We start from the raw sequence: 23,732 nt of genomic DNA, 5'->3' as shown, positions 1-23,732 counted from the left end.
CTCTCTCAAGCCAAGAAAGTGCCTTTTATTACTAATCCCACAGGCCCACAGAAGCTCTTAGGAAAACCCAGCAGGGGCCTGGGGGATAAAGGAAAAGCAGCAAAGTTCAATGGTGCAAAGCCCTTACCTTTCGCTTGCCCTGGGGCGTCTGCAACTTAAACGTTGGGTTGGCGTGGCCAGTTCCACTGTTCTGAGACACCCTGAAGGGACAACTAGTAACAAGAATGGGGGAGAAGGATGAGGGGGGATGTTCATCAAGGGTCAGAGCCTGAGTTCCCTCTGGCCCAGCATGGCCAGCGAGCGGCTAAATCCCCCCCCACCCAAGTCTCTGGACAAAGTGGGATTAGTTCCCCTGAACCCCGGCTCCCTACGTGTGGAGACACTGTATGGCCAGTGGAGAACTCTCAAGGAAAGAGAGCTGCCCTTACAAAACAGTTTTCCTTAGCACCTTCCCTTCACCCTTTTGAGAACCTTCTCCCTCAAGGAGACACAGAGATGTCACCAGCTATCCACCAAGTCCCTTCAGGCATAGATCCAGGTAGGCTTGGGATTTAAAATGCTCTTCAGAACAAGCATAATTTAATAGGGAACTCAGAAATCACACACCCCCAGGATCCAAAGGAATGAACTGCTGTGGGCGGGGGGGGGGAGGGGAAGGCTTTGTCTTGAGTGGATGTCCAGGCACCCCTATGACTGACTTAAGCTGGTTAGTCCATCTGGGTTGCCTCAGTTTCCTGCTCTTTTTTTTTTTTTTTAAGATTTTTTTTTTTTAATTTATATATTTGACAGAGAGAGACACAGCGAGAGAGGGAACACAAGCAGGGGGAGTGAGAGAGGGAGAAGCAGGCTCCCCGCTGAGCAGGGAGCCTGATGCGGGGCTCGATCCCAGGACCCTGGGATCATGACCTGAGCCGAAGGCAGTCGCTTAACCAACTGAGCCACCCAGGCGCCCAGTTTCCTGCTCTTTGAAATGGAAATCCAGACAATTACAAAGAGGACAGCAAATAGATTTCATTTTGTATTCCAACTTGAATTGGTTAGAGGCATTCTGCTGAGGATTCTGAAGTAACCACCAGTAGAGAGTACTTACAGTAAGACCAGCTAGTAACGTTGGCCATGGTGGTGAAGCAAGGCAGAAAGGAAGATGGTGGCATGGATGGCTCACTTGCCTTCTCTGATTAGACCACCACCACCAGGTTTTTGTTTTTGTTTTTTTTACCATGTTCTGCTTGCAGAAAGCTTTATGACCCATAAATGGACCCAAGCCCTTCATGGCACCCCATCATACCTGAACTGTTGCCTCAGTTTGGAAGGGAGGACTAAGGGCTTGAGTTGGCCCAGTTTGTTGTTCTGTTTGCAGCAGTAGCAGATCAGCATAAGGACCGCCAGCACAAACATGGCCGTAAACACTCCGGCTATCATAGGACCAACACCTTCCAGAAACAGAACCCAAGTGAGAAATTCAGAAGCTGTTTGGGCCACAGCAGTGGAGTTCAAACACTGTATTCCTGATTCTTCTTCAGATATTTGATTTACATTTCATTTGTGTTATTTATTTTAACTTAAGAAGTATAATGAAACACACACATTAGGAAACCACTAATATTAGCTTAAACAGTCAGGTCAATTTGCTTTGTGCAGACCTCACAAAGAAGCTTCTCCAGCCACTTCTGTTTAATTGAAGAGTCCCTTTTGAGACAAGGAGCTCAAGTTTTATTATTACTTACCACTAGTTTTCAGCCCAATTATGATTTTTCTGGACACAAAGCAACCAACCCAAAATGCTGGGAGGCTGAGACTGATCTAAGACTAGAAGTCTCACAAATAATCCACAGTTTCGTATTTGGTTTCATCAAAGCTGCCTCAGTGTTCTCACAAATTACAAATTTAAACGTACAAAATATATATATATACCAGTGACACACTACTTTTATCTGTTTTATATATTGGGGTTTCTTCTCTAAAAGATTTCATTCAAATACAAGTACTTTGCTCTTAAAAAAAAGAAAAGAAAAAAAGCTTGGAAACCAAAGGGCTAGAATCTCCGTGATTTACACTAAAAACTGTAAATTTTTCCACATGTCTGTTTCTCCATCTTAAGCTTTAGCTCATCCAAGGGATCTGAACCACTATAACGTGCCCCAGGTTCATGATTCTTTTTATGTGGCTGAGAAGGACTGGTCACCACCCCACTGTCCAAAACTAGATGAGATTATTCAATAACCCATGATTTCTCTTAATCTCTCCCTCACCCAAGGAGTGTCACCCTCCTCAGTAGACATGATAAGAGAAAGAGCAACTGAGATAAGCCCCACACCAGCCCGGCAGCCTCAGCTGCTCTCCCGCTTAGATCCCTCTCCTCCCCTCTTTTCCCCTCATCTACAAAAGCAGGATAATGGAGCGGACTCACTCTTTGTCTACACCATGGCACCCAGCCCTCCTCACAAAAGTGGGCAGAGCCCCTGAACAGGCCAGACACTCACCGTCAGGGGGCATAGGCCCACTGTCGACGCTGCCCCCCTGGCCGGGCGTGTTGCAAAAGGGCGGGGCCCAGCCCCGGAAGCAGTGACAGTTCTGGTTGTTGTTGCAGACCTGGAGCAAGGGAAGGGCGTGAGGGTCAGCAGCCCAGAGGGCTGCGGTCCCCCACGGGGCCTGTCCCCGCGGATATCAGTGCAGAGGAGCCCCAGAACCCCGGGCACACGCACCCCGTGGCCATTGCACTTCTTCCCGCAGCCTTCCGTTTCAAAGAAGGACGTGTTCCTGCACTGCCCCTCGAAGCAAATCTGTAGCGAGGAAACCAAACTGTCAGTCCAACGGAAGGGACACTGGGTAGCCATCAGGAGGCTGGGGTTTTACACTTAGAACATACAGGACTCAGAAATGCAACTCCGTTTAGGTATTTATTACAGTGAAAAACTAAAAATGGCCTAAAAAGCCAGGACAGGATGATAGTTAACTAAATTCTGATATTCCTTTTGTGACCGGGGAGAAAATAACAAGCGCTGTATTATTAAAACATTATATTACTATAATAAATATGTTATTACATTCTATATTAATGTGTTGGTTATATGTTTGTTACTTCGCTATATATTAACATGCACTAATTTTAATATTATCCTTAAAAATAATGATGGTGACAGCAGTCAACTCTGCACCAGGTCCTATACCAAGCGCCTCACATGTTTTTTATAATTTTGTTCTCAGTTAACTCTGAGATAGGTGCCCTTATTTTCCCCAGGCTTCTGGACTAGAGTCTAGTCCATTTCATAAATCATATAATAATTTATGATGAGGACAAAAGTGATAATAGCTAGTCCCTCTAAGTGGTTTACAGGGATCCTCTCATGCAATCCTTATGACAATTCTATGGGGTGGGTCATGCTATTGCTAACATGCTTTATAAAGGAAGCCACTGAGGCTTGGGGGAGGCTGCAAAGGTGGGATTGGAGCCCGGACACCTTCCCTCCAGAGCTCACATTTGTCAGTCACTCCCCTCTCCCCTGAGTGAGGCAGGGACTCACATGGTTGTAGCCACACTTGGTCCCGGTCATCACCAGGCCTGGGTCCAGCATGTCCCCCTCCTCCTCAGGACCACGGTAGACATGGGTGCCCCGGCACCGGATCTGCCGCCCATTCAGGATGATGGTGGTGTCAATGGGCACTGCGTTGGACTCCAGCGGCCGGGCCTCAGAACTCTGACACTGGATCTTCCCACACTTGGCATCTCTGAGCCAGAGAGAGAGAGAGAGAGAAAAGGAGGTGGAATCAGAGGCAGGGGAAGAGCTGGGGCACAGAAGAGCCTCGGTCTTTCTCGACCAGGAGAGCAGGTTCAGAAGGGAGAGGGGCCAGGGAGCCGTGAGTGTGCTCTAGGGATCCAGCAGGAGAGATCTCATGTGAAACTGGACTTGGGACAGGAAATATGATCCTTGTCCCCAGGTAGATCTAGGCCAGAGAACAAGCTTGAGGAAGTCCTCTTTACTGCAAGGACAACTGCCTGACTTGAGCAACTGCCCCCTTATGCTCCAGCCGCCACCCCCATGGACCCAGGGGCTGCAGACAGAAGCCTGGGGTCAGCCCCAACGCCCCATTCGCCCTCGCTCCTGGGTTCAAGTGATTTTTGAGCTCTGTCAGTCTTCCCTCATATACATTAACCCTAAACCACATCACCACCCTTCTTTACTTGGACACCAAGAGTCGGATCTCCCTGCTTCCTGTCTTGCCCCCACTGGAGTCTAATTTCCAAACTCCTCTCAGCCAAAGTCCAAACTGGCCTAGTCATGCCTTCATGGCTTTTCATGATCTGGTCCCTGCTCAGCCGTCCAGGCTCATTTCTCAGCAGCTCCCCCTCGACTGTACCCCAACATCATACTTTAACTAAATCAAACTGTTTTCAGCTCCTCCTGCCACCAGTTTTTCTCTACTCATCTATCTACTCTCCCGTATACCCACAACATTCCCCGTCCTGCTCAACTAGATAATTTCTCCAGATCTCAGTCTAGACCTAACTTCCCTTGGGACATCACCTTGACCTACTAAGACCAGTTTGGGTGGCTCTCGCCTCAGTTCTGGTATCACATGGTATTGTTAACTAAAAGTCCCGTGTACTCAGCATCGTATTTGGCATATGGCAAATGCTCAACAGATAGTAGATAGGTGGGTGGGTGGATGGGTGGATGGCTGGTTGAAATGAATGAATGAATGAATGAGTGAATGACAGGTTATTCAGGTGAGGGTATAATTAGCATCCCACAGAAATGACCCAAGAGAGCTGATTCTCTGCCCAACTGTAAGGTCCCAAAAGGAAGTGTGGCAGCTTTCTGGGAAGCATTGCCATCCACACCCACCCTCTGACTTCCCGAGACTGAATGGTACATTGTCTAACAACGGGCCTGGAATAGGTGACTGACTCTGACAATTTATTTAAAGGCCCAGGCTGCTGAGCTAGGCAGGAGTGAGGATAGAGCAGAAACTGCCCTGTCACACTTCATCTTATGGGGTTAGCCCTACGGTCATCACCTCATGTTGCACTTCTTGTGTTCCCCATTCATGTCCTTCCCACAGTTTCCAAAGGTGTCCCCTGCCACATTCACCTTCTCGAAGCAGAGATCAGGGGCAGGCCGGGCTCCTGGGTGGGCAAGAAACATTTATCAGCATACTAGCCAACTTTAGGAAAGGTCAGAAGCTCCCGAAGTGCAAAGCTAGCCCTTGGTAAAGTCATGAGGTTAAGAACGTTTTTGGGGGAGGGAATGGTCAGCTTTTTCTTCCTGTACCCCCATCAGGTTATTCCACCCCCAACTTCTCATCAAGACCTACTCACAGAAGCTTTTATATCAGTTCTTTATACCTTATTGAGGTATTATAACTATGGGTGGTTTGTTTGCTCAGCCTTCACTGTAATGAAAAAGTCGTGTCCCATTTCAGATTTTAAAATAGGTAATACATGCACAAAATTTTAAGGAAATAAAGTATGTCTTTATTTTTCTAAGTAGCCATTCCAGTTCCTACTTCCTCACAACCTGGAGAAGCAGTCACAACTAACAATGTATCTTCAAAAGGTAACTGTATCTCTCTATCTTCTAGATACAATTCTTGTGTATCTTCTAGAGATAATCTAATAAAGAATGGCAGCAATTCTATTCACTGTTCTGCATCTTGCATTATTCACTTAATTTATTGTAGGAGATAGTTTTATTCAGTACATACAGAGTTGCCTCCTTTTTTTACTCGGCTGCAGAGGGTTCCACGACATGGGTGTACCAGGATTAATTTAATCGGTCGCTACTGAAGGCTATCTAGGTTGCTATTGCTATCACTAACACTGCTACAGTATCCTTATAAATCTGTCTTCACATACATGTGTAAATAGAAGAGTAGGGTACACTCCTAACTAGTGGAATGGATGGGTCCAATGAGAAGCTCCCATGAATTTTGATATCTTCAAATCACTTTCCATACAGGTTGTACCTATATGATTCCCCACATTCTCCACACTACATTATTACCACTCTTACTGTTACAGTTATGGTATTATAATTGTTATTACATTAACTTTGCAGTCTTTGCCAGTCTGATATATGAGAAATCCCATCTCATAGTAGTTCTAATTTGCTTCCACTTAATGAGTGAGGTTAAAGATCTTTTCACAGCTAAGGGTCATCTGTATTTCCTTTTCTGTCTCCATGCTCTACCCATTTTTCTGTTGGATTACTCTTATCCGTTTACCCACTGTGAGGATTTAAAGCATCAAGGAACTGGGAAGAATACTGCTCACTGTGTCTCTCTGAAGGTCTACCCTGAGTCAAGGGGAAGTAGAAAGGTAGTATCTAGAGAGGCCATTTGGAAGCCAAGGGTCTAAGCTACGCCAAGGGCCTGCAGGGGGAGGTTGGCTTGGAAATGGTGGGGCAGGAGGAGGGCCATTCTGTAGGAGAGTACTTACCAGGCCCCCACAGCTGCTGGCACTGCTCCTGGTAGGTGAGGCACATGCCATTGTAGCAGTAGGCCTGGCCACCCTCACAGGGGGTGCCGTCCATCTGGTAGAAGTTGGTGGGGCAATGGGGAGACTTGCCCGTGCAGAATTCTGGGAGGTCGCACTGCCGTGCCTGCTCACGGCACAGGGTTCCAGGGGCCAGCAGCTGAACCGAGAGAACAAGAGGGAAAAAACAGTCAATCTCCCGCATGCCCTCGACCCTACCAGCAAAGGTCTCGTGGGCATCCCTCTTGTGGAACAGAGTTTCCCATTTCCAGTATTCCGGGGACCGCTATTTTGCATGGCCTCATTAGCTTAAACCATCATTAGCCTTCTAATATGAATAATGACTTAGAGGTTTTCAAGGTGTTTTCACAAATGCTAACTCATTTCCTCTTCTTAGCCGTTTTAAGAAGTAGGTAAGAATAATATTTATGCAACAATTTATAGTTTACTAAGTGCTTTAGTAATAATGGCTACTTTTACGGAGCTCCCACTTAATGCCTGGTACAAATATTACCTCATTTACTTTTCATGAGAGTTCTAGGTAATATATAATTATCCCTATTCTACAGATGATGAAACCTGAGGCAGAAGAGGTTAAGCAAGGTATCGAAAGTCTGCTGGCCAGTAAGTGGCTAAAGAGCCAGGCCCACTAATATATACACACAAATGTGCATGCACATACACACACACACACTATTCACACAACACCCCTGAATTTACAAAGCACTTGAGCAATAATATATCCCCATTACTGAGCCAAGCACTGGGCTAAGCTACACATACTGATCCCATGTGAGCCTCACAATATCCATGAGGCAGATGCTGTTATTTGCCTCTTTCTGGAGATAAAAATAACCTGATCAATAGCACAACAGTGGGGAATGGTAAAGACTAAGTTTCCTGTTTGAGTCTTCCAGTCTCTCTGGGTGGTCAGTGTTATTAAACACTCTTCCCATTTTACAGATAAGGAACCTCGACTCAGATGGTTAGTAGGCTGCCCCAAATCACACTACCAGGGCTTGCACTGAAGGTTTCAGACTCCAAGCCTCATGTCTCTGCATACACTTCTCTCCAGAGGATCCTTTCTGAGATCCAAACTGAATGGACATTGTCCATGCTTATTCTCAGGCCATGGTCGAAGCCTCAAAGGACCCCACTGGGCACAACCTCCACGGGGAGATGCCAAGTCTACCCTAGAGTGAAACCAGATGGTGAGTTTCCCCAGGCCTGTAAGGAAAGCTGCATCTGAGAATAGTGCCGTCCCTACTCCCAGGTGACCCCATACCACCTACAAGGCCTTCCCAGGAGAGAAGGCAGAGAATGGGCCCATCTGAGCAGCTTGCTAAAAGCATGGAGCCTCAGTTGCAAGGGTGGGCACTGGCCATGTGTGGAGGAGGAAGACGCAGGATGCATCTCTACCACCAAAGGACACACCTGGAGCCAGTCTGCCTGGGTTCAAATCCCAGCTCCTTAACCAGCAGTGGGGCCTGGAGCAGCTACTTAACCTCTCTGGGTTAGCACAGAGTAATAACCTTCTCATGGGATTGTTACAAGGACTGTGGTCAAACAGAGCACTTGGGGGCGCCTGGGTGGCTCAGTTGTTAAGCGTCTGCCTTCAGCTCAGGTCATGATCCCAGGGTCCTGGGATCGAGCCCCACATCGGGCTCCCTGCTCGGCGGGAAGCCTGCTTGTCCCTCTCCCACTCCCCCTGCTTGTGTCCCCTCTCTCGCTGTGTCTCTCTCTATCAAATAAATTAAAAAAAAAAACTTTTTAAACAGAGCACTTGAACAGTATCTAGCACATAATGAGCACTTAGCAAGTGGCAGATGGAAGCATAGGTCCACAATTCCTACCAAAACTTTGGGGCCAGATGGGCTTCAGACTTTTCAGATTTCAGAAAGTAGACATTACATATATGTACATACATGTGTATGTATATACATTCATACATTACATATGTATATTATATGACCCCCCCAGCAAGGCCTGGGGTTATACTTTATATAAACACACTACAATCAAACACATTAATTTTTCTGCAACAAAACAGAAATATTCACTTTAAGTGTGTATTTTATTTTATTTATTTATTATTATTTTTTAATCTTAGAGTTTATTCAGATTAATTCATGAGACAAAGAAATAGAGGCACAGAGATCAAATTGATCAGCCAAGGTCATGTAGCAAAGATCAATCTCAGGTTTGTTCATTGATTTATTTGTGCAACAAATATTTATCTCACCAGTATGGAACAAAAGTTCCATTAATTTGGCCAAGTCTACATAGAATGGTTAGAGCCAGAGTGAGAACTAGGCAAACAAACGGCAATAACTGCAAACACAACCACAAAACAAAGCCCTGGCTCCCACCTGTTAAGTGTATCTTTTTAAAAAAAGAATATCATTATGTCAATTCCGGTAAGATTTGCCACCAAATGAGTTAAGAATTTTTTTTCCAGCTTTTAGAATTTTCTGAATTTCAGAATTATAGATAAGAGGTTGTGAAGCTATAGTAAGATTAGTAGCAATATCTTCCACCTCAATACTAGGACTGTAGGCTCCAGAGGCAGGCAAACGTGGTTCACCCCCCCCCCCCCCCCCCCCGGCTGTGTGGTCCTATACCCGCCAAGCCCCAGTTTACTCCTCTTAAAGTGAGGATGTTAATATACATCTCATGGGACTGTTGCGAGGATTGAATGAGCTAATATATATAAAATTCTCTGCCTAGTGCCTGGCATCTAATAAGAAGAAGTCCATTAATATTAGTCAAAATTATGACGATTATTATTATGAACTCCAAATAAAATCAAGCCTACTCTCTCTGGACACTTCTTAAAAAAAAAAAAAAAAAAAGTCTTCCATAAGACAAAATCAGAGAGGGAGACAAACCATAAGAGACTCTGTGAAACAAACCGAGGGTTGCTGGAGGGAAGGTGGGTGGGGAGGTGGAGTAAATGGATGATGGGCATTAAGGAGGGCAAGTGATGTAATAAGCACTGGGTGTTTTTATGCAACTGATGAGTTATTTGCCTCTTTCTGGAGATAAAAATAACCTGATCAATAGCACAACAGTGGGGAATGGTAAAGACTAAGTTTCCCATTTGAGTCTTCGAGTCTCTCTGGGTGGTCGGTGTGGGTGGTCGGTGTTATTAACACTCTTCCCATTTTACAGATAAGGAACCTCGACTCAGATGGTTAGTAGGCTGATGCAACTGATGAATCACCGAACTCTACCTCTGAAACTAATAACACACTGTATGTTAATTAATTGAATTTAAATGAAATAAAATAAAATTTTAATAAATAAATAAAGTCAGTCTCCCATCTTCCAGGTGGCACAGCCCTCTAGGATGATTTGAAGCCAGTGAGGCGTAATATAGGAAATAGTAAACTCTGTCTGAGGGGCCGGCCCAGCTGCATGTTTCTGAACCTTTGCTGCCATCACTTCCCAGAGGGATGGAGGCTGAATCCCAGCCATCAGCCCCCAGCAGAGCACTGGGCTGTCAGGTCAGAGCCCTGGGGCTCGGGGGGGGGGGGGAGGAGAAGGGCCTCTTACCTTACACCGGTGACAGCAGGCGCCATGGGCACACTCAGCCCCCTCCTTCAGGGTGCAATTCGAGGCATTACAGCATGGGTTCTCACATTCCTGCAGAGGCAGAGGGTATGGTCATGGGCTCTGGGGCAGCAGAGCAGGGAGACAGGACTCAGGGCAGGGGGAAGCCCTTCACCCACCTCCCACACTTCCCCACCCCTGCCCCACAGGCCCCTGGGGCCCAAGCTCCCCAGAAAATCTTTACCAAAAAATTCGCTTTGTAGGTTTATCATGAAGGTCATCTGTATTTATCACAGAAAACATATAAAAAGCACAATCACCAGTCACATCACAACATAAACACAACTACATGTTGGGTGTGACTACTTGCCCAGGTGTTTTCCCTTTCACATATGTAGACACATACTTATTTTACAAAATCATAGTATCCACACTGCTTTTTAATTTAATCTAATATGTATGTTTCTCCCTGCAATCCCATATTCTTCAAAAACATGATGTTTAGCATAATAGTACACTATAGAAGAGTTCTGGGATTTGTTTTTCTCAGCCCCAATAGAACGTCCAGAGACCATGTCTTCTACACTCTGGGCCTTTTATCCCATAAGAAAAGGCCATCAAAAGCAAAGGCCAGGCTGGAATAACTTCTGAGTTCAGAAGTTCTGCTCTCACCATCTGCTGCTCTTCCTCACCCTTCACTGGCCTGGACCTTTTTGGAACAGAAGGTCTTTAGGGGTTCCATGCTCCCCTCTCTTCTTCTTGCCTTATGGGTCCTGACTTGCTGATGTACAGCATGGGATTTCAAAAGATGATGAGAGACGCGCCCCCCATGACTCTGAGTGTCCTTATCACACTCCTATTATATTCATAGGCCTATCCTAAACCATGTCTTGACAATGTGCCAGGCCCCATGCATAGGTCCATCACAGCCTTGTGAGGCACAATTATTCCCATTTCACAGATAGGGAAATGGAGCTCAGACAAGTCTTATGCTGGTCAAGGCACACACTCAGCAAGTGCTGAAGCTGAATTCAAGCCATGTCTGCCTGCGGCCTGCCCAAGCTTATGAACCATATCCTAACCTTAACTGCCCAGATCTGGTCTGTTGGAGAGACACACTGCATGCCCGACTACGATGCCCATCCACTTGTTTCCCCTAAGAGAAATCTTCCATTAATCTCCCACTGTCCTAGGCTCCAGGCAGATCATGTTTCCTCCCACTTCAGGGTGTGGCTTCTCCTCTAGCTGAAATGTGCTTTATCTCCTTGTGCTCCTCAGTAACTCACAACTTCGCCTGCAGATATGGGGTCAGAAGTCACACTCCCACCTCACACTGCAAATGTTCACAGCACATATCATTGGCCCTCCTAAGCCTTTACCACAAATTGTGCTCATACACTTCTGCAATTATTTGGCCACTGTGTGTTTCCCCCAGGAGATAATATGCGCCACAAGGACAGGAACCATGTCTATTTTTGCTATCCATCCTATCCCTAGCACCCAACATAGTGCCCCACACTCAGTAAATATTTGCTGAACATAAGCCAACTGGCTGAGCCCACTCATGGACTGCTCCTCAACTCCACTAGACCCTCCATGGTAAGAGGGGACAACTCTCTCCTTTCTCTTGAGTCTGGACTGATCTCTCTGAATTCATGGTGTTGGGGGAGGCAGAACCTTTCACTAGTTTTTGTTTTATTATGAAAGTTAGGTGCTGACATTAAAGATCAGGGGTGCCTGGGTGGCTCAGTCAGTTGAGCAGCCCATTCTTGATTTTGGCTCAGGTCACGACCTCAGGGTCGTGAGATCAAGCCCTGTGTCAGGCTCTGCACTGAGCATGGAGCCTGCTTAAGACTCTCTCTCTCCCTTTCCCCCTGCTCCTCCCCTGCTCTCCCTCTCTCTCAAAAATAAAACAAAACAAAAACAAAAAACAAAAATCAAACCATAGAAAAGGTTTTAATATCAAATAGTCTTATACATACCCTCAGTCTCCCCTTCACACAGTTGACTGTTTTGCATATGTTAATGTACATATTTCATCCTTTAGAAAATAGACATGAAACTATCCAGTTCTGCTTTTTGCAGAACAACACACATCTGCCAAAGATGACAGCGCTATGTTGCATGCCCACCACTCATTTTGAAGATCAGAAGGAAGGAAAGCAGCTTGAACACAAACAGTTCTGTTCATTCTTCCTGCAGGTGCCCTTTCCAGACCTAACAGTACTTCCTACATCCTCTTTCAATCATCTCTTCTCCAGCCTAAATAGCCCAAGCTTGTTATTTTAAGCCTCCTCAAGGCCCAGGTTCAAGTTCATATATCCAGCTGTGTGGCCTCTGGAATAAACTCCGTGCAGCTGGAGGACCAAGGAAGCCATCTGTAACTCCACTGGGGAAGAGATGATGGGTTTTGGTTAGATGAGAAACTCCCAAGGAGAACTCCACCCTGACCTGGACACCAACAGTGCCAACCTCAAACTGAAAGAGTCTGCAAAAATGGTCCATATTGAAGGCTTACTCTCCACATCTGATTTGTGATGGGGGTCTTTGATAGCCATGTGTATGTGGGAAATGCCTAAGACTAAGAAGTATTCAGTTGCATTCTCTTTGACTCTAAGATTTGAAACCAGTGCCCATTCTTCCCTTCCCACTAGCACTACCATGACACCTTACCTCTTCCTCCCCACAGTCACATTCTTCCCCATCTTCCAGGTACCCATTCCCACATCTCCGGCCTCCATAGAGTGTCCTGGTGTCTGGCATATTGGAGAGACACATCCCACCGCCTGACTGCAGATACCTGTCCAGCTCCTTCCTGTTGCATCCATTGAACACTCTTGGAAAGGGATGCCTGGCAGGGAGTAAGGTTAGAGTTAGTTGGTAATCTGAGCATCAAGCAGCCAGAACAGTCTCAATCCTGCCGCCCATGAGGCTGATTCCACCTGGACTCAGACCCCCATAGTCCCATGCACACACTTTCTGTCCCATTAGAACATCACTGATACATTATCTTACAATTCTTTCTAAGCACCCCATTATGTTCTTTTTTCCCTCACTGTGCATGGAGGAGGTATTTGAGAATCAGAAGCAGCAATTTTTGCCCTTTGTAGGAAAGGGTGCAATAAATAAAGGGTAATTGAATATGTTAAAATAGGTTTCCTGAGTTTTAGAGCTGAATAAAATACTAGCCAACCCAAACTTTTCCTGAAGCTGATATTAGATGGAGATTTTCTTGGAACAGAAGAGCAGGCCAAAAAAAAAAAAAAAAAGAAGCCAAGATCATGGGTTTAATTTCTTCATTGGGCCAGGAATCTTATGACCTCTATTCTAAGGATACAGGCAGCACTCCAAACTCAACCAGCAATTCACAGATGCATAGTTTTATCATAAGATTATGAAAGGTCCTGAGTTTTACTATTGGAAAAAAAGAATCAGAAGTCATACATTCTCTAACAGCAGGTCAGTACCACAATTTGGGTCTATAAAGGAAGAGTTATCCTCTTCCCAATGCTCTAAACCAACTAAAGTTAAACACTGGAGGGTCCCCTACAGTTATTAGGTCTGTCACAAGGAATTTGTGGCCAACAATTTTTAAGCTACTTTAGTAGTTTATATTTGCTTATAGTTTAAAAACAAAATGGAGTATTACTTAATATAACTCTCAACCATATGACTATAAATATGCTTTTCAGATTGAGAGAGAAAAGGATGGACTTAACTGTGAGCTCTTAGGGATTTGAGCGTGACCCATGGAGTTGTATCCTGCATGTCAACATCATCCTATCTATGTCACAGCCAAGAAGCGATGAACAAACACTGGACACTGGAACCCCAAGAAAGTTGCATTTCCTCTTAGAGACACTGAAACAGCATTCCCTGAGAAGCATAAGCAGGCTCTAATGGTTTGGAGTAGAGGGAACACAAATTCCTACCATGATGCCTTCCAAAGAGTGACTCAGGTCTTGGAAGAACCCAATGCTCTCTGCTGTATGAGTTCAGATACTAAATATTAAGAGTTGTGACTAAGAGTTGTGGCTGTCACCAGAATTTCTTTCAAAGGCTCTGATTAAAAAACCCGTCACAGATACAGTAAGACGTAGCTGGCTTTTCTTGTTCCTCACGGTAAATGCAACCTGTAAATTCCCTGAGGAGTCACTATGTGGGCATCGTTGCTCCCTGTCCTTTTCCTTGTTGTGTAGGCTACATCAGAACTTTGAATCAGCACTGACCAAGTTCCCTTGGGACAAAAGGGAACTTAAGGATTGGGGCTGTTCAAAATGGGTCCTCTTCAAAAATTCGTGAAGTGAAAAAGACACATGTGGTCAGGCCAATTTTACAGCTGAAGACCTTAAGACAGAATTAAGTATACCTAGGGTTCCACCAGCACCAAATTGCCTGCTACAAACCTAGAGCTCCTTGCACACATTTGCTTTCTTGGTTCTCTTCCAATTTCTTTGTTGTCAACCGCATTTCTCTCCAAGGCCCCCAAGAGAGGGTGACAGAGGCTCCTAGGGCCGACGGGGAGGAACACTTGGGTTGTACTGTCCTCACACACTCTGCTCGCCTCACCTGGCTGCTTGACTCACCCGGTGGCAGCTGCCATGATGCACCCGCCGTCAGCCGCGCTGGCCGAGCAGCAATCCGCAGAATCATGGCTCATGCCGAAGTTGTGGCCCATCTCGTGGGCCATGGTGGCAGCCACGCCAATGGCATTCTCAGAGTGGTCCTGCCCAAGGAGAGAGCGCAGGTCAAGAACACAGCTCTCCCTACTCCCTGTTCCTGTCTTTTCTTAGCCAGGCCTCACAGCTGCCCACCGGTTCCACCATCAGTGCGCCCACAGACTCGGTGACGAAAGCCTGTGCTTTTAACTGTCATGCTACATCTGTGGATAAATACGGGATAAAGAGGTGGACAGACAAATGGAGGGCAGGCCTCCTTGACATCTACTTCACAGGCTAGAGATGAATAATCAAAACAGTCCCACAAAGCTAGAGAGAATTTCAAAAGAAGACAATAATTTCCTGACCATGACTTTGAGACAAGCTCTTGTTTCATAATGATATGCATAATAACATAAAACCGAGGATAAAAAATATTTTTTTATTTCTATTATCTTACTATTCTCCAGCCCTTGGTTTGAGAGATGAGAGAGATCTAGTGACATCACTAGATGTAATCACTTCCAGGGTTCTCCTGAGCTTGAAAATTGGGGATAAACTATAATAAATGAAAATTTATCCCTAGGTACCTCCATCTCTTAGAACTTAATGACTAGGGCGCCTGGGTGGCTCAGTTGGTTAAGCGACTGCCTTCGGCTCAGGTCATGATCCTGGAGTCCCGGGATCGAGTCCCGCATCGGGCTCCCTGCTCGGCAGGGAGTCTGCTTCTCCCTCTGACCCTCCCCCCTCTCATGTGCTCTCTCTCATTCTCTCTCTCTCTCAAATAAATAAATAAAATCTTTAAAAAAAAAAAAGAACTTAATGACTACATTTTATTTATTTATTTACTTTTAAAGATTTTATTTATTTATTTGACACAGAGAGACACAGCAAGAGAGGGAACACAAGCAGGGGGAGCGGGAGAGGGAGAAGCAGGCTTCCCGCTGAGCAGAGCCCAACGCGGGGCTTGATCCCAGGACCGTGGGATCATGACCTGAGCTGAAGGCAGATGCTTAACGACTGAGCCATCCAGGCGCCCCTTAATGACTTCATTTTAAATAACTGCCTGACTTGATGTCAAGGTTTTTTTCCCTGCAATAATAAGTATAATTTTTTTTTTTTCCCCCACAAAATGACCTCCTGTCCCATGAGGCAGTTTTCTGCCTTCTACAGCATCAACATACTGGTTGAGACGCACCATATTAACTCCTCCAGACTGGTACACAGAGCACATGGCCATGAGGGGGGCCAGCCCGATGGTGGTGCCGTGGAAAGACATGCCCCTGCAGGAAGGAACAAGAGAAGGTCATTCAGATGGCAGTTGGGAGGGCTGTTCCACTGTGCCTGGGAACAGGTGGCCATCATGGAGTTCCTTGGCCCCGCTGACATTCCTAGATCCTTCCCAAGGAGAGAGACCCTGGTGTTCTAGGCCAGCTGGACAACTTCCAGGTCACCACACCTCTCACTTCCTCTCACCTACTCTCTCACTGCTCCAGAGAAATAGAAAGGGCAAAAGGTCGCTTTTTCCCACAGTATGCCCAGAGCCCCATTCCCTGGAAGGAAATGGGCAGGGCTCATAAAGCAGCATCCCATTCCTGCTGCAGAGGAAAAGGTCAGAGAGGGAGGGGCTGAGGGGAGAGTGGCCCAGGTTCTGATGCTGAAGTGACTCATGACCACTTCTGTCAGCTGCCAGGGGCCCAGGCCATATCCCCGGCTCTGTGGTATGCGTATTGGGGCGGGGTTGGGGGATCGGGCAGCAGCTGTGGGGGCTGATGCTTCATTTCCACATCACTTTGGGGCCAAGGAAACAGATGTGTCCCATCAGGAGCCTCGCAAAGTGCAGCTGGGTGCAAAGATGAGCTGTTTCTGCTTTTGTTTTGCAATTGTGATGCAAACCTGCCACTAGCCAGCTACATTCCCCCAGTTCAATCCACCCCTCTCTCAGCTGTATCCATCCAGGGCAGAGGAGAGGGGATGACTAAAACACCAGTATTCTCCTGCATTCCACAAACATGGGATTTACTGAAAGGATCTACATGGAAACCCATTTTGCGGTGCTTTCAGAGCTCCCTGTTTGTCTTCTCACCGAGACCACAAGACCTTTGAGAGCCAAGATGGCCTTATTTCTTTGGGGGTCACCAGAACTTAGCATAGTATCTGACACATAGAGGGCACTTAATAAGTGTTTGCTGAATTGAAGGCAGATTCTTCTTCAGAGAAACAATGTGCAAGAAAACACATAAAATATATGCAAATCTCTAGGAAGCCACACAGGTCATTTTATAAACTTAGACACGGCCCTAGGGAAGTCTTACTGGACACCTGGATTCCAAGCAGGACAGCAGGCTTCCAAAGTTCAGGCAAAACCCAAAAATTTCCTAGGTGAACGTACTGTTGTGAAATAACCATAGCCCAGATTTTTGGTACAGTTATTTCCCCACTTCTATTAAAGATTTTTTTTTTATTTTTTATTTGACAGAGACAGAGAGAGAGAGTGCACAAGCAGGGGGAGTGGCAGGCAGAGGGACAGGGAGAAGCAGACTCCCCACTGAGCAGGGAGCCCGATGTGGGGCTCGATCCCAGCACCCTGGGATCAGGGCCTGAGCTGAAGGCAGATGCTTAACCAGCTGAGCCACCCAGGCGCCCCTCCCCATTTCTTTTAAAGAGTGAACAAATGTTTAACTGATCATTGATTCAGAGAGATTTTTTAGGGAACAAAAGCAAAATGGTTTTACTATGTATGGGCCTTTGGTTATAACTGTCTCAGAATACCTTTGGAAGTCAACACTAAAAACACCAGATACTCACCCTCCACCTCCGGGGGACTTCAGGTACCACCATGACCCCCAACACTATCTATTCTTTTCTCTCCGGGATTGGAGAAATTCCGGCACAACTCCCCCCACCCCCGATGTCTCCCTCCCAGCCAACACACGGTTCCTGCACTATCTGCCACTCAAACCAGTGCAGGCACTCAGCGCTGAGCCCCTGGGGACAAAGTGAAGGGCAAGCTAAGTAAGCTACTGCTTTGGGAGATGAGCACGCGTACTACAACGTAGCACCATGCAGACCAGAATGAGCCCCTTAGAAAGTCTGAAGTGACGATCAGTCACTTCCCACATACACACCCAACTGTTTCAGATGTTCAACGGAATATGTATAAGTCTAAGTTTCTCATCTAGATTGTCAGCACTGCTTGGGGTTGACTGAGAGTCTATGACTCTCAGGGTTTTAATACTTTCCTGGGTGTCTTGGGGGCACAGCACATGCCTGAGAAATAAGGGATTATCTGGACCAGAGAGGCAGGATGGCTGGTACCACCAACACTGAGCCCCGGGGGAAAAAGGCAGAGAGTGCACACACTGCAGGCGGGGGCTGTGCAGCCAGGCCCGGGGAAACACACATGCACAAAGGCCACGTACGTGATTAACTGTGCGTTGTCATGGTTCTTCTGGGTGAGCAGCTTGCGCCTCCAACTGAGAAATGACCAGAGAGTAGAGTAGGGGTTCTCCGAGACTTCACACATATTCCCATGCGTCCAGACTTCCAAGCCCACGAGGGCAATCCGGATGTTCAAGGATCGGTAAAACTGAAAGCGCACACAGGAGGGCCACTGCATCGTCTGTCAACACCGCCCGACGTTTACGTGCCCCTTCCTAACCTCAGCACTCAGAGCAGATACCAGATTGCTCTGCAGCACATGCCTCCCAGGGCAGGGAGGCAACAGGGGCTGCGAGTCACATTTTTCAGGAGGGAGCAGTGAGATCCTAAGATGCGCAACGTTCTGGAGGCAGAGCTGGAGTCACTCAGCTTAGAGGAAAGAAGACTGAGACAGGACAGGACACAGACTTGCTTCCCCACGTGGACAGGGCTCTCATGTGCAGACAGCATCAGTGCTGTTTCTAAACTGCTCCCAAAGTGGGGCGTGACCAATAGGTACGACAGACAAGAAGACCCATTTCATTTTAAAATAGGAAAAAACCCCCAAAACACCCTTGTAACTAAAGTTAGTTAGAAGTAAGCTCAGAGCTAAGCTTTGCTGCTGCCTGTGATAAGTACCCTGGACCCAGCTGTCCAGTACAGTCCTCTCTCCCAATTCCTTACATGAAAAGTTCAGTAACTTGCCTAACTTATCTTTTTTATACATGTCTAAAAAGTGCTCTTATACAAAATTCCTCTTGTATGTTGAGGTATAATTTACATACCATAAAATCCACCCATTTGGGGTGTACAGCTCAATATCTTTAGTAAATTTACCAAGACGTAAAATGATCACCCCAATCCAATTAGAGAGTATTTTCATCATACCAAGAAGGTCCCTCATGTCCATTTACAGTCTTTTCCCATTTTCACCCCCAGACCCAGGCGATCACTAATCTACTTTCTGCCTCTATAGATTTACCTTTTCTAGACGTTTCCTCTAACCGGAATTACATAATATGTGGTCTTTGTGTCTGGCTTCTTCCACTTAGCATGTTTTTGAGATTCATCCATCTCATGGCCTATACATCAGTTTGTCATTCTTTTTATTGCTAAATAGTATTCCGCAGTATGGATATGCCAAATTGTAAATGGATGCGTTATTGCGTGCGGTCTCCCACTCATTTTGGAAGTACATGGGTATACATGATATACAAGTAGACGGACACGCTTATTCTCCAGAGTTCCCTTTCCCACCACTGGAGGTGTTCAGGCTTTGTCACGAATGTCCCAGACAGGTGGCCAGCATGAGGCTGCAGAGGTCCCAGATCCCCTCTAGAGTTTTGTCCAGAGATCCTGAAATTCTATAAATGAGACCTGACTCTCAGGTTCCTTTGGACTAGAGCTACACCTGACCTTTGTGACGTGGTATCTTTCATCTCATACACACATAAACAGGAAGAGGGTTTTCTTTAGAGCTAAGTACCACTGGAAGGCATAGGTTGAAGGGATTCTTTGACTGGCCTACCCTAGAGATTACTGAGGCAGTGACTCTGAAAACAAAATTGCACGTAAACCCAGGCCACATGAGCGGAAGATACCATCTTAATCCAAAATTGGCAGGTACTGCAGCAGCTAAAAACAACAATCGTAACATCAATGTTTATTGAGCACATTCTATGTCCCAAGCACAGACGCTTAGAAAAGTTCAGTAACTTGCCTAAAGTCTCAGCAGGAAGACAGTGGAGCCAGGATGAAGGCCCAGATGATCAGATCAGATCTCAGAGCCACTCAAGACTCTCACTGCTTCAGTGCTGGTGTATTTACACATCCAGAGAATCATCTTGCCCCCAAGAAGTTGCGGTCTCAGATGGGCTCCAGATTCCATGAAATAACAGTTGATTGCAAAGGAAATTTTGATTTTCCCATTTTGTGCCAGGTCAATCATTATAGAAAATAAAGGGTTTGGATTCCAATTTAACTTGCTTCATGAGGGAGCTTTTAAGGACTTAAACTTGGCTTTTTCACAGTTAAGGAAAAACATTTTTGGATTGGATTCATGATTCAGCAAATTAATGCAGTTCATTCCAGTTTTAGTTCAACAGTTCAGTTCAAGTAGCTGGGTCAGCAAGCCTCAGAAAAGTGCCTTCCTTCACCCCAGCCACAGCGACTAAAATCAGCTGCTCAGAAGAAAACCAAGACCGCTCGCCAGAAGGGACCAGCTAAGCAAGGCTAGGGGCTTCACATAAGGGCTGAGACGTAATGTCGCCTCTCTTCCACTTTTCGTCAGCACCCTTGGTTCCACCACGCAGACCAGCTGGGGAGTTCACAAAGGGGAGACCCAGCCAAGCTTCCCACCTGCTGGGTCTCCAGAACAATAGACGTCATGTGGGTGAGAACAGGGTCTGCCTCCTGTATACCCCCCAGGAAATGAGCTTTTCTTGTTTTCCCAGATGTTGAGTGTTTGGGATGTAGGATCATTTAAATGTTATTGTTGAGTGAACTGAGAGCTAGAGAGAGGACTGAGCTGTGTCCCTGGAGGCCTTCCTTCCAGGAAATGCTCATGACTTTCACCTGTTACCAGTGTTTCCAGAGCCATCTAGGGCAAAACAAAAACATAGACTACAGACTCTCCCGCCTGATGACTTCAGAACACTACCAAATTTGCTTGTAAATCCATAAAAAAAATATTTAATGTCTCTTCTTTATCTTCTAATGTTTAGAAAAAAATAATTTCCCCTTTAGACCTGGGATCCATGAATTCCTAACAGGCCCAGAGGTAAGCTGCGGAAGTGCTGAGTGCCCTGAAATTGTACGATAAATATTTTCAGATTCTCAAAGAGACCTGTGACCTTAAACGTATTAAAATCTGTTTTTAAAAACTATTTACTACTAGGCTATCAAGAGAGTACTGTAATTTAAGGTTATCTATTCTACTGCATTTTGCAGTGTAACAAATACTCTGTTTCATATAAACAGAGTTATTTCCGAGTCCCAGACCAGCCTGTTCTAGTAAAATTCAAGAATTTGGGTATTTCCTAAGGGCATGTTTTAAAAGGGCCTGATCTAGGAGAGTTAACCATTCACATGGTCTTTGTAAGAGATAAATAATTTTAGAACCATTTTATAGATGAAGGCTATACAGATTGGCCCAAAACAAACCACTCAACTTTTAAGGTTCTGTACATTTCCCATGCTGACCTACCTCAATTCTCCCCCAAGTCAGGAAACTTCTGGGCTTTATACCTGGAGGGAACCTTAGAGAACCTTAAAGCATTCTTAAACTGGGCTCTTTCACGTCCTAGGTTCCCTGGCGGCCATTTGCAGGGGTGAGGGGAAGGAGCAAGAGGACAGCACTCTGGATCCTCACCCCTGCTTTGGTTTAAAGAGTCTGTTTTTATCTGACTTAGTATTAGACATTGGCATAAGATTTCATTTAAAAGAAGGGTTCCACCAGAAAAACGAAAATATTGAAAGCCATTGATTTAAGCCAGCCCCTCTACTTTGTAAATTAAAAACATAACAAAACAAAACTGCAACCCAAACAAGGTAAGTTCCCTGGCTAAGGTCACAGAGTTGAGGGCTTTGTCATGACCACCCTGAGCCTCTATGGCATTGCTATTGCCTCTCCGAAACTGGCTGGGGTGACCAATCCCTGAGGAAGCTCAGGTGCCATGCCATGTCCTGTCCTGTGGCCCCTCTAAGGTGCTGGCACCTTTCCCACAAAGTACACACCTGGTCTCACCTTATCAACGTAATTGGCGATCTCCATGAGCTTGTGTTTGGTGGCGTCCTGGTCGCGCCGATTCTTCTGAAACTAAGTGGAGCAAGCAGAGCAAGGTGAGGCCCCAGAACCCCTTCCTGGACCCCTCCTGTGCCCCATTTCTTGTCTTTCAGTTAGGTTTTATTTTCTCCAGACTCCTACGAGCAATTATTTCTATACAATTTCCTCTCCCCCGACCCCCTCCCATGGTGTCAGCTCAGGGAGGGCAGAACCTGGGTCACATTTATCTTGGTATCCCCAGCTGCCAGTTCAATGCCAGCACACAGTAGACATGTCATAGATGTACAGTAAATTGAATTCTCTTCCTCCAGCCCTTGAAGTCAAACCTGCTCTCCTGTCCTCCAAATTACCAGGTCTCCTGCAAACTCTCACTGTGGCTTAGAAGCGGGACCAACCTGATCCTTGCATTGGTCATCACTCCAACATGAAGCCATCATCACAGGGATCTCACAAGGCCTCCCTACATGTGATCAATCAACATTGATCAAATTGCTGCTAAAAGTCTACCATGTGCAAAGCATTATGCTTGGCACTAGGTAGGACACAGGGTGTGAGATCCTGGTACTGGCCCAGAGGACCTTGCATTAAAACAGAAAGAGAGGGGCTCCTAGGTGGCTCAGTCGGTTGAGCATCTGCCTCTTGGTTTCCACTCAGGTCATGATCTCAGGGTCATGAGATCAAGCCCTGCATCAGGCTCTGCACTCAGCGGGGAGTCTGCTGGGAATTCTCTCCCTCTCCCTCCCCCCTCTCCCTGCTCGCTTGCACTCTCTCTCTCTAAAATAATCTTTAAAAAAAACCAAACAAAACAGAAAGAGAGCCAGAAATAATAACAATGGCAGATTCTGTATTTAAGGAATACACAATTAAAATGGCCACATAAATAACTGCAATGGGAGGCCACATGAATGACACACTTGGGTGCTGGCAACCAGGACCATAAGACCTTGGCAAACAGGCTTTTCTGGCATGCCACTCGGATCGATTGGCAGTGCCTTCTACAGTGAGAAGAATTCTGAGACTGCATGGGGTTCAGCAGGAAAGAGTGCTGTGCTCGATTATAAATGTCTGCCATCGGTACTGGTAGGGAGACATTTCAGTATGTAGCCTCGCATTGATCATTCCTGCCTGAAAGGGAATACATCTCTTTCAGCTGCAACGATGAAGGGAAGCTTCACAGTGTAAAGATAAAATCTGCTACAACTGCAACCTAAATTTGCAAATGATGGGCATGTCCTGGATGCTGCCATCGTTACAGAGAATCTGGGTACCCATCTGATTTACCTTGTACACACTCTATACGGTTCTTCAATTCCAACCCTTCACATCCTTCCTCCAGCCCAGCCCACAAAAATATTCAAGCAAGAATCACAAAGAACAGCCAGATAAAACACCCTGGGATATCTGTTGGGATGAGAGTGTGGCTGGCCATGATACAGGGAAGAAAACCGCCGTGTCTATTCTCCCACTGCTTTTGGACTTCTTGGGCTTCTTCAGAACCGTCAATCATCTCACTTCCCCATTGCTTTCTAGAGCGCAATTCGATGCAAAGCCTTATGACTTGGACCTATGACTTGTGAATCCTGAAGTTTCTCTTTATAGAGTCGTCCCATTTCTAAATTGGTCTCACTGCAGAGAAAGGGCTGCAACATTTACTGAATATTTATTAGAACATCAGAGTCAGAGGTCACTGTTTTTCAAATATATTAATCCTGTCTTTAAACAATTGCTTGACAATACCACCAGACTTGAAGTAATGTACCATGTTGTCCAGAGCAGCCTCAAGCAGGAGTAGCAAACTTTCTATAAATGGCCAGACTGTAAATACTTGAGGCTTTGCAGACAT

The 23,732-nt window shown here is 46.0% G+C and overlaps 1 protein-coding gene across 1 annotated transcript in view; it reads right to left on the bottom strand.

Annotated features, from left to right (window-relative positions):
* Positions 1–23,732, bottom strand: part of ADAM19 (ADAM metallopeptidase domain 19) — a 78,279-nt gene that overhangs the window by 6,000 nt on the left and 48,547 nt on the right. Inside the window, exons 8-20 of the mRNA XM_021695569.2 lie at positions 21,851–21,922; positions 18,108–18,274; positions 15,884–15,968; positions 14,614–14,753; positions 12,701–12,878; positions 10,031–10,120; positions 6,440–6,635; positions 5,020–5,128; positions 3,525–3,729; positions 2,706–2,783; positions 2,484–2,592; positions 1,289–1,433; positions 128–212 (exon numbers count right to left, since the gene is read on the bottom strand). Coding sequence (XP_021551244.2) covers positions 128–212; positions 1,289–1,433; positions 2,484–2,592; positions 2,706–2,783; positions 3,525–3,729; positions 5,020–5,128; positions 6,440–6,635; positions 10,031–10,120; positions 12,701–12,878; positions 14,614–14,753; positions 15,884–15,968; positions 18,108–18,274; positions 21,851–21,922 — 1,659 coding nt within the window. The remainder of the gene's footprint in view (positions 1–127; positions 213–1,288; positions 1,434–2,483; positions 2,593–2,705; positions 2,784–3,524; positions 3,730–5,019; positions 5,129–6,439; positions 6,636–10,030; positions 10,121–12,700; positions 12,879–14,613; positions 14,754–15,883; positions 15,969–18,107; positions 18,275–21,850; positions 21,923–23,732) is intronic.

The sequence above is a fragment of the Neomonachus schauinslandi genome, chromosome 7, assembly GCF_002201575.2.
Source record: "Neomonachus schauinslandi chromosome 7, ASM220157v2, whole genome shotgun sequence".
Classification (NCBI taxonomy): domain Eukaryota; kingdom Metazoa; phylum Chordata; class Mammalia; order Carnivora; family Phocidae; genus Neomonachus; species Neomonachus schauinslandi.
Note: the sequence above shows the minus strand (reverse complement) of the source record. Positions and strands in the feature narration are given on the sequence as shown.